Source organism: Abramis brama (assembly GCF_963993115.1).
Source record: "Abramis brama genome assembly, chromosome: 14".
Lineage (NCBI taxonomy): Eukaryota > Metazoa > Chordata > Actinopteri > Cypriniformes > Leuciscidae > Abramis > Abramis brama.
In genome coordinates this window covers 15,065,706-15,075,824 of record NC_139976.1, presented here as the reverse complement: position 1 = coordinate 15,075,824, position 10,119 = coordinate 15,065,706, and the positions used below count along the sequence as shown (strand labels likewise).

The following is a 10,119-nucleotide window of genomic DNA, read 5'->3' as shown; positions in this document are numbered from 1 at the left end:
TATAAATTTATATGCTAATATAGTTTATCTAATAGTTAATATCATTATATAGGCTAGTTATTGTTTTTGATGTGAATGGGCCTTATTGTGCATATAGGGCCTAATTACACATAAGTTGTACAACTTTTCTTTGAATACACATTTAAAGCATTTAAAGTTCTATGAATCTAAAAATGCCCATGAATTGCACAATATGTACATAAATTAGGCAATAGCCCAACAAAGTAAACCTTTACTGAATAAGTTTTATCATCTGTGTGATGCATTGTAATATTAGGCCCACATGTAATTGAAATGTGTTATGTAATTGAAAAAATCTTAACATTTTAACACTATAATTTTGGCACCCTAAGGGTGGAATTCACAACGGCTCAGGTGATTCCCTATTTCATCTCATGGCATTTACGACCGGGCAAATTCTACAGTGTGTGACCAGGGAGTGACGCATTGCAGGTACAAACGAACCAATCAGAGTCATCCGCACAACCGAAACGCGTACAGTATTCTTCCGCCGTCAGATAGTACCTCAAGTACTTTTGCGTCAATATGCCGATTGCACAATAAAAAGACTATTTTGTTTATGAAGAATGACATAAATAACGTTTGCTCAAGCTTTGTTTATGTCCGTGGACAAATATTGCGGCATTTCCGACGCACCCTTAGCCAGAATGCAGTGCGTTTTGGCGGATAAATACAGGAAGATGGGAGGTGTTTATGTACGACCGTTAAGGCGGGTCTATACCAATATTCCGACCACCATTTGTGAATCTTTCACGGAGACGGAGGGTGACTGACAGAGAAAAAGAGAAAATGGTGAGTGCACACCAATATTTCTAATGAATGATGGATATGCGTTAATGAAAATATATGTAATCTTTACAACTATTTGTGCGGAAGTAAGGAAGTCAAGCAACAGAAAAGGAATATTTAAAAAAAAAATATTTACAGAAATGTGCCGCCAAATTTACGACTACAGGGGATGGACTGAATGAAGGAATACACGCGCCGCTCCGCAATCTTCAGTTTTTGATGTACTTTGTGCTATATTTCGCTTCGGGTTTTTAAATATCACAGGCTAAACCTAAGATACTCCGCGAAGGGAGTATTACTAAACTTCAGGGGTGTGCTTGAGCCCCTTCACTTTCAGTTTCCTATTCACATCGTAACGTAAGTTAGTTATTACAAAGCTTGGTAATGGGGTTCAGTAAGTCACATTTTATTCAACCTTTAACATAATTTGCTTATTTTCTTTACTCTCTGGTCACGTGTGGGCTGTATAACGGGAAGCGTAGCCGGTTAACGTTAAACAAAAACTAAACAAAAAAAAACTTGTGTATTGTGCTTTTTAGCATTAAGTCGTGGAGGACTTATGTTTTCTAATTCCTGAACCATCTTAATGTTCAGCATCACACATTTTGCTCCTATATCCATTTACTTTAAGTGCATGCATGTTACAACGTAGTGATCAGATTGGCTCGTTGTGAAATAGCCTGCAGTAAGTTACTCGGGTTACTCGAGCGTTATAGCACAGGACTAACGTTACAACAACAGTAAAAGGGTTACATTACTTTTTAAAATGACTGTCTATAGTGCCACGAGAGAATAGTTCACCAAATGAATCAGGTGGGTGGATGAACTGCTGTTGTTAGGAGTGTCTTGTGTTGAGACTTTATTCTCTCGAGCTGATGTCGTAACATTTAGCTGGGAGGGAATCTGAGGTCTTCGTTTGGTCTCACACAGGTTGCTAGACATGTCAAGAGTACCAAAACACTACGAATTCGTAGTGAGTATATTGTACGCATGATTTATTAATACGATGTTTGCATCTCTTCACATCCCCAGGCCGATCAACTCACAGAGGAGCAGATAGCCGGTAAGGTCCCTTACTTTCTTTGCTTACACACCCCTTCAGTTTCTGCATTGGCTTGAAGCGTTTTGAAATAGCCTGGCTGTTCTAGTTTGTTATAATTTGCCTTTTAAGGTGGTATCTGAGTCAAATCTGTGGGCATGGATGGGTTATCGCCTCCTTGAATGTGCAAACTCTTGTGCATAACTTTTGCTATTTCTATCAAGAAAAAAGTGAGCCTAAACAATAACAGATTCTGTACAAATAAGTATAACTGTAATTTTCTTATTTTACATTTTTTGTTCACACACACACACACACACACACACACACACACACACACACATATATATATATATATATATATATATATATATATATATATATATATATATATATATATGTCATTAAAAATACAGTGAAATAAGTGAGCCTAATGCATTTCCTTAAACTTTAGTATTATTTTGCATGTTTATAGTAAAACATTTGAAATGGGCCAGTGTTTTGTGTAACAGAGGAACGCCGATTGTGCATCTGTAATGTCTGATGTCATATCAAAGGGAGTATCAAACAGTCTCATCAGCTCTACTCAATGAACAGTGTTGGCACAGAGGGGAGTTTGTATTACCCTTTAGTGTTCAGAACGCTGGGCAAAAACATGCACTGCTGAAATACAGTCTCACTTGTCACTATAGTTTTGTCCCGACTATGCCTTAAAGGATCAATTCTCCCCATTTAAACTATTTAGTGACAGTGCTGACTCTTGCTGGACCTTCTTGTAAAATGTTATCTTGTGAAATTAAGTGTAGATGGTACTTGAGGCATCTACACAAAGTGATCTTGTTTTGCATGTCTGCATTTAACTACTGGTGCTCGGCGGGTCAGGTTAAACTCAAAGGCCTAACACTAGTACTAGTGGTCAGTTGTTGCCATGGCTCTGGGGTGTTTGTGTGTTTTCCTCGGCACCCTGTCATCTTAGTCATTTATCTATGAAGGCGTTTGTTGTTACTGGTCTTGGCTATAGACGACTATGCTACTTTTAGCTTTGGGGACTTGTTTTAAAGTTTGAGCCTTTTCTGACATGTAGTACATTGCATATAGGATCTACAAAATGCCTTAAGCTATGTGGAATCATAATGCTCACAAGTGATTGACATGTTTATAAAAATGTGGTTATGGGACTCAAACTGAGTTGTCTCCACTGTTAATTCTCACAGAGTTCAAAGAGGCGTTCTCGCTATTTGACAAAGATGGGGATGGTACCATCACCACGAAAGAGCTGGGCACTGTCATGCGCTCTCTTGGCCAGAACCCTACAGAGGCGGAGCTGCAGGATATGATCAATGAGGTGGATGCAGATGGTGAGGACACATTTTTGCTGCTACATTAGCCATCAGCATGATGTTAACTCTTGCGAGTAGGGTCCAATTTGCATATTACTTGAAACCATTTCCCTGAAGTATTTTATCACGATTCGAAATTATATTCACTTAAAGTGCTGTGTTGCTTATCTGCTTGTGTACTTTGCCCTTTAATTAGGTAATGGAACAATAGACTTTCCTGAGTTCCTGACGATGATGGCAAGAAAGATGAAGGACACCGACAGCGAGGAGGAGATCAGAGAAGCTTTCCGTGTCTTTGATAAGGTAAGGCTTCTGAAGAACTGTTGCATTCATTTAACCTGCTATTAAGGCTTTGCTGGTAACATTCCTAGACTTAAAATAATTTGGATGGATCATTGTTCACTGGTCTTTGTCAGGATGGGAACGGATATATCAGTGCTGCTGAGCTGCGCCACGTGATGACAAACTTGGGGGAGAAATTAACAGATGAGGAGGTGGATGAAATGATTAGAGAAGCAGACATTGATGGAGATGGTCAGGTCAATTATGAAGGTAAAAGTTGTAATTCAAATAGTCTGCATCCATTTTTTGAATTGCACTTGATTTGGAGTTTTGTTTTGTTTGTTTGTGGTGACTCTTAAAACTCCCCCTTTTCTCTTTCTTTGCAGAATTTGTACAGATGATGACAGCGAAGTGAAGGCCTTGTACAGAATTTCTTGTATAAAATTATATGCCTTTTCTTGTTTTTAATTTCTGTAAAATGTTTCATTTTAATTTCCCCCATCCTCTCCTGCTGTCCAAAGGATTTGCATGTATACTATAAGATTTGAGTGCTCATGCCTCCCCCAAACTCCTAACCGTTGTAAACAATCTGTTAGAAGGAGCAGTTATGGGACCAGGTGATGCGTATAGGCAACAGATACTGACTGCGCACAGGCCCCTTTCCCCTTCTGTTGCTCTGTCTGCCTGCCCACCTGACGAACGGTGACATCAAGGGTCCAGCTGACTGACAGTGTGGCGTCTTTTCAACAATTTTGGCATGACTTTTTTCTTTTCTTTTCTTTTTTCTGTCTTTCGATTTTATGTGGAGGCACAACTCTGCATGGACAATGGACTGAGTATAAATAGAAATGGGAAAAGTCCTCAGCATTGCACTATTGCAACATCATTGAATTCAATACTAACGGGTTTATCGCCAGGTACTCATACACTCTAATCTTTTTGTATTTGTTCTGTTCTTACTATGCTTTTTAATTAGTCACTTTTCTTTTGTAACTGCTTATGGCACAGCCATGCCTCAGAATCCATTCCAAGTTGTATATTTGTTTTCCAATAAAATTAACAATTTACCCAAAAACTGCTTCCCCTGCCTTTTATTTCAAATGATTGCTTAGTTGGTTGGAATGAAAAAGAGAGAATTTGTCAGTATTTTGGTGAAGCATTAGCTAACAAGCTATGTTGCTGTTATTAAACTGCACCTACAATGGTTAGACCACTCTCCAGTAACATGATGTTGGTTTTACCTACTTACCTTGTCATTGCTACAAACTTTAGAGTGATATTGTGATTACTTTCAGTGTAATTAGCTTTTAATTAAACACTTACCCCTGGTTTCACAGACTAGGCAAATGCATATTTGAGCTGTTTTAACTGAAGGCAACTGGCACATATCTTAAAATATATATCAGTGTCATTGTTTTGTGATGCACACCAGTAATGTTCTTTTCTAAGGCACGTATATAAAAGCTATTTAAATGTCCTAATTGAACAAAGGCCTAATCCTGGTTTAATCTAAGCCCTGTCTGTGAAACTGGGCCTTAATGACTTGATTAGTTGAGATGTCTTGCAAAATTTCTGAATTGACATGCAACTTTGTCAGTTTGTCTCAGTTTGTTTAAATTGTTAGCTATGTTTGGACATAACCCCTAAGTGACAATCTGTTTGCCTGGCCATCGCTCTGCCGTTTACAGGATTGAAAATAACAGACTTCAAACTACTTATGAAAGAAATATTTACACTGAGGTTGCTTAGTCCACTGTTTGAAACAACATTTTATAATATGCTGGTGAATGGCACGGCTATTCAAAAAGCTTAAAATCTAATTCTCATAAAAAATGACTTTTGGTCAGTCCTGTAGCAGGCAAATTCTGTTCCTGCTCAAAGGGTCCTCATTCTGCTAAGCCTTTTCTATCAGACCACTGCAGTCTCCTTAAAAGGTCTTGTTGAAATGTTGCCAGAGTTCCCCATGTTGGATACACAACAGATTTTGTAGCTGCAAGGCTGAAATACGAACACTGCCTTGAGTGTTTCATTGTTAACCGGCTGTGCACAAATGGTGATGGGCCTTTGAAGTAATCACATGTAGGGAATTGCTAGTTTGAGGAATGAGCGAAGGCTCATTCACAATGCAAACAAATGCGAAGAGATGGTGATGGAGACCAATGAAGCATAAGCAACTCACTGTATCGAGGGAGATATGTGTGCATCTCATCTCAGAGAAGTATTTACCACCGTGCTGAGCTTTCTGACGTGTGATATTCATGTTCCACCATGTTTCCTAGCAACCGTGAATTCCAGTCTCACGGGTAGCTGCTCTTTCCCTTTTCCAGTAGGCTCTGAAGGATCATCGGGAGTTGAGAAGTGCTCCCATGTTCACGTCATGTAACTATGAGACTGACTGACGATGGAGTTGTGGCGCTCTGTGGGTGTAGAGTAAATAAAAGACAAGGCCAGACTTTGTATTTGTAAGGCCAGCATTTGCAGCCAATGGCAATACATGAGTAGAATTAAATTAAATGGAGAAGAAAACACAAAAAACAGAAAGGATATTTTTTATTTTATTTTATAATCTGTCTGTGTTATGGATTAAAAGGCACAGCAAAGTCCACTAGACAACCGAGTCATGGGACCTTGTGATATTACTGTGATGCAGGCTAACAATAGCTCTTCCCCTTAATATCAGGTCACCTTTATCACTGTACTATAAAAGATAGCTAAAAAATCTCTCAAGTCCTCACAAGTTCTTATGGTGTTCGCTTTAGTCATTTCTTTATTATTAGAAAGAAGAACTTAAAATGAAATATGATTTTTGGGAAGTGGCAAAAGCAAGTTCAAATCTATAAAGAGTCATCCTGTAAATCTCTTCCTCAAAAAAAAAAAAAAAGGTTATTGCAATTTTATTTATCATAATTGTAACTATATATCACAATTGCTAACTCAAATCTCACTGTCACTTCAGGTCACAGTTAAAATTTTATTGCTTATATTTCTTGTATATCTCGGCTCAGAAAAAAAAAAGAAAAGCTGCACATTTTAAAAATGAAAAAAATGCAATTTTATTTTTCTTAATTGCGCCTTTATATTTCTCAATTGCAACTTTATATCTCACAATGTAACTATCACTCAATATTAAAAAACTTTCCAACAATCAAAACTTTATCTTGTGTATATACCTTGCATTGTGAATTTGTCTTGATATTGTGACTATACACATAACAATTTCAAGTTTATCTCTCAATGTACCTATAGCTCACAATTAAAACTTTCAGTAAAACAATGAAAAAGGTTGACATTTTTACAAATTTTCATTTTCAATTGCAATTTGATTCCTCATAATTGTGTTAGTTGCAACTGTCACAATTTAAGTTTATACTTAAACCTCCCAATTACTCGTTTTATTTTTTAATCGGATGCAAAAAATCAGGCTCCCATAATTCTGAGCTTATTAACCATTGGTAACATTTAGCTTGGGAAAATATTGAATTTGAATCATCCCATTAACAAAGGGGTCTGGTAAATGAGGTATTCCCTGTCAAATATCCATCTCTGTCTTGTTTTTTGGAATGCATCAGCTGAAAAGTGCTCTGCTCATCTGGCGCTCATGTTGTTGCCATCCTTACGATTATTGCTATCACTCAGCAAGGACACAATGCCAGCCATTCTCAGAATGTGTCAGCCACCTCACGTACAGCCTCCCGTACCACATTGACACTTAATAAGATCATCTTTCTCCTCGGGTCCTGGCTGTCCACCCTCTCTGTGCGTGGTTTGGCAATCGCTGTGGCCATTATCACATGTTGCTGATGGATACGTGTGTGTGTGTGTGTGTGTGTGTGTGTGTGTGTGTGAGCGCAAGCACACAGCTGCTCCTGTTGTTGTGCCATGATAAATGGGAAAGGGGTGTTTAATGGGCCCCTGTGCACTTTTGTGGTTATTTTTCAATCCTGGGTTCAGGGATGGCTCAGGGCTTCGCACTCCCAGGGCCCAGTTTGTACCAAAAAACAAGCCAAAAACAGAAATCACAAGAGGACGCCAATGAGAACAAACAGTTATTTCATACACGCTACGGTGTTGGTCAGTTCAAAAGCCTTTTCCTCTGAGACGAAATTAAAGCTTTAATTTAAAGGAACAAGATAGGTCCAGTTGTCTAGAAGCCCAAGGTTTGATTAGCCTCCTTGTATGGCAGCCAAATCCAATTCTCCAATTCTCAGCCAGGTTGGCAACTGGTCAAGAAAAAAGTTATTTTAATGAGGTTAGCACTTGGCAGCCTCAACAGGTCTCCATATAATCAGGGTTTGGATGCGCCAAAATTAACACCTCTTCCTGAGTCTCTTTACCCCTCTTGCCTCTGAAGGATTGAGTGACTACTGCCTTGGGAGTCCGATAACATGTAATGCTGGTGTAACCAGATTAGGTGTGATTTAACCAGAGCTGGGTGGTAACTGATTATATGGATTACGTAATCATATTCCAAAAATTAATTCAATTCAATTCAATTCACATTTATTTGTATAGCGCTTTTCACAATACACATCATTTCAAAGCAGCTTTACCGAAAATGCACAAGTCCATATTACAATTTAGAGTGATCTGTTATCAGAGGTAACCGTCTAGGTTATGTATTTCAGAAATGTACATATACAAAATTAGCGAAAACACAGTTAGAGAAAAATGTATTAATTTAAATAATGTAATAATTGAATGCAGAAACAATGAGCTCATTGAAGTAATGAATACTTGTTAAGTACTTGTAAATATATTACGTTTCAAAATGCTCATAACCATACAATTACTTTTTTATTGATACATGATTACGTGTTAATCACACATGGCATTTGAAAAGTTATATGTAATGTTTTTTTGGAATTGCACACAGACCAGCCATAATCGGCTATAATCGGTTAATGGTCACATGGTCACATATTTTGTTTATTTTTGTGTTGAAGTGTTTTATTAAAAAAATAAAAAAATCTTGGGTAATGTACGCTTTATGTGCCACCATGTTGTTGATGATAAAAAATATAAATATAAATATATTTTCTATCTCTTTGTATTTTTAAATCAATATATTACTATAATTATTTATTATTATATATTATTTTATATCAGGAGTATCCTATACAAATCAATGTGATAAATAAGTTAGGTCAAAAGTATTAAAAAAGTAGTCTGATTATATTAGGCCTACCTAAAATGTGTAAAATGATAGATTACATTACTAATTTACTAATTTTCGTCATATAATTTGAGATTAGTAACGGACTACAGTATTTGTAAGTAATCTACCCAGAACTTGATTTAACCACACAAACACCTGAACTCTCATTGTCATTTGGTTGCTTTACTGAAATCCAATGGACTAAAAATCAAAAGCGATCTGTTTCCAACATAAATTGATCACTGGAAACTCACCGGATAAGATTGAGTCATGGGAGGCCTGATGTGGACACAATTGGGTCATAAAACTAATCTGTTTTCATTAATGGTGGCTCATTTTTCTGTCTAGAAAGGCACGCTGTAGATACAAGCAACATGCGCTATTTCTGCCCACCTTCAAAGGCCAGGGAGGGGGTGGTGAGAGATAGAGAGAGTGAGAGAGATCGGGGGTGGGAGGTGGAAGTTGCTGAAAATAGTGGAAAGCAATTAGAATATCACAAAGTTCAACCCTGGGGGGAAAAACTGGTGAGATTTTTTGAAACAAAAGAGCTTTGTTTTCAGACGAGCAAAAAAAAACAGGAGAGAAGCAAAGAAAAGATAGGGAGTTAAATGGGGGAGGGGAATCGTTATGTTAGCGTAATGTAACAGGGATCTGATGCTGGGAGGAGTGGTTCATTTCTGGCACAATGCCACATAGAACTCTTTTCAGGAAAAAAAAAAGATGTTCGAGGCTGGGATTATGTCAAGAGCCACTCAAAATAATTCTAAAGGTGAAGCCAAGCGTGCTGGAAACAGAGTATGGAGGTCATATAACTCAAATAGAAGAGGAAAAGGACAGTTTAAGTGCTAGCCTGGTTTTGTTGGGTTGCAGTTTGTCTTTGTAATCACTTTTTCCAAGGGCTAGGATGACATTACTGTGCTACTTTTCTCTAATACTCGTGTGTTTTTGCCTGCTGAGGAGAGTGAATTAAAATGTCACCTGAATTCTTCCTTGTGCTGTTGACCCAGACCAAATTTAAGCTGTGCAAGGTGCCCTGCCCAAATTTTCTCTTTACTGCTGTACTTTTTTTTTTTTTCATGACTGAGATTTAGTAGGCAATACATTTGCCATTCAAACTAATCCCTGGTGAACTGCTTGGAGAAAAGATTTATTTCCATGTTTTAAAGAGGCTGTTTACCTTTAATAAAGGGATGGTACACCAAAACGTGAAAGTTCTCTTATCATTTACACAGCCTCATTCGACTTTCTGCAAAACACAAAAAGGAAATAAATCTGTGTTTTACATCAGTGGTTCTTAACCAGGGGGCCTCAGCAAACTTCCAGGGAGCCCAATAAATAATTATAATTATTTAAATGTAGTTAACTTAATCTTAAATCGTGTCTACACCAGACATGAGTGACAAAAGCAATTACACTGAACAAAATTATAAACGCAATACTTTTGTTTTTGCCGCCATTTTTCATGAGCTGAACTCAAAGATCTAAGACTTTTT

The 10,119-nt window shown here is 37.6% G+C and overlaps 1 protein-coding gene across 1 annotated transcript; it reads left to right on the top strand.

The window, feature by feature from the left end:
- Positions 1–681: 681 nt before the first annotated feature.
- calm2b (calmodulin 2b, (phosphorylase kinase, delta)) lies at positions 682–4,546 on the top strand. The gene is made up of 6 exons (XM_084134882.1): positions 682–813; positions 1,843–1,873; positions 3,064–3,207; positions 3,386–3,492; positions 3,606–3,741; positions 3,858–4,546. The coding sequence occupies exons 1-6, from the start codon at positions 811–813 to the stop codon at positions 3,884–3,886; spliced, it is 450 nt and encodes a 149-aa protein (XP_083991008.1). The 5' UTR covers positions 682–810; the 3' UTR covers positions 3,887–4,546.
- Positions 4,547–10,119: the final 5,573 nt, after the last annotated feature.

Bases quoted from the DNA above. Each gene is read 5' to 3' on its own strand.
- calm2b (XM_084134882.1), top strand. The intron at 1,874-3,063 runs GTAAGGTCCCTT...TAATTCTCACAG, and splicing joins CACAGAGGAGCAGATAGCCG to AGTTCAAAGAGGCGTTCTCG. The intron at 3,742-3,857 runs GTAAAAGTTGTA...CTTTCTTTGCAG, and splicing joins TGGTCAGGTCAATTATGAAG to AATTTGTACAGATGATGACA.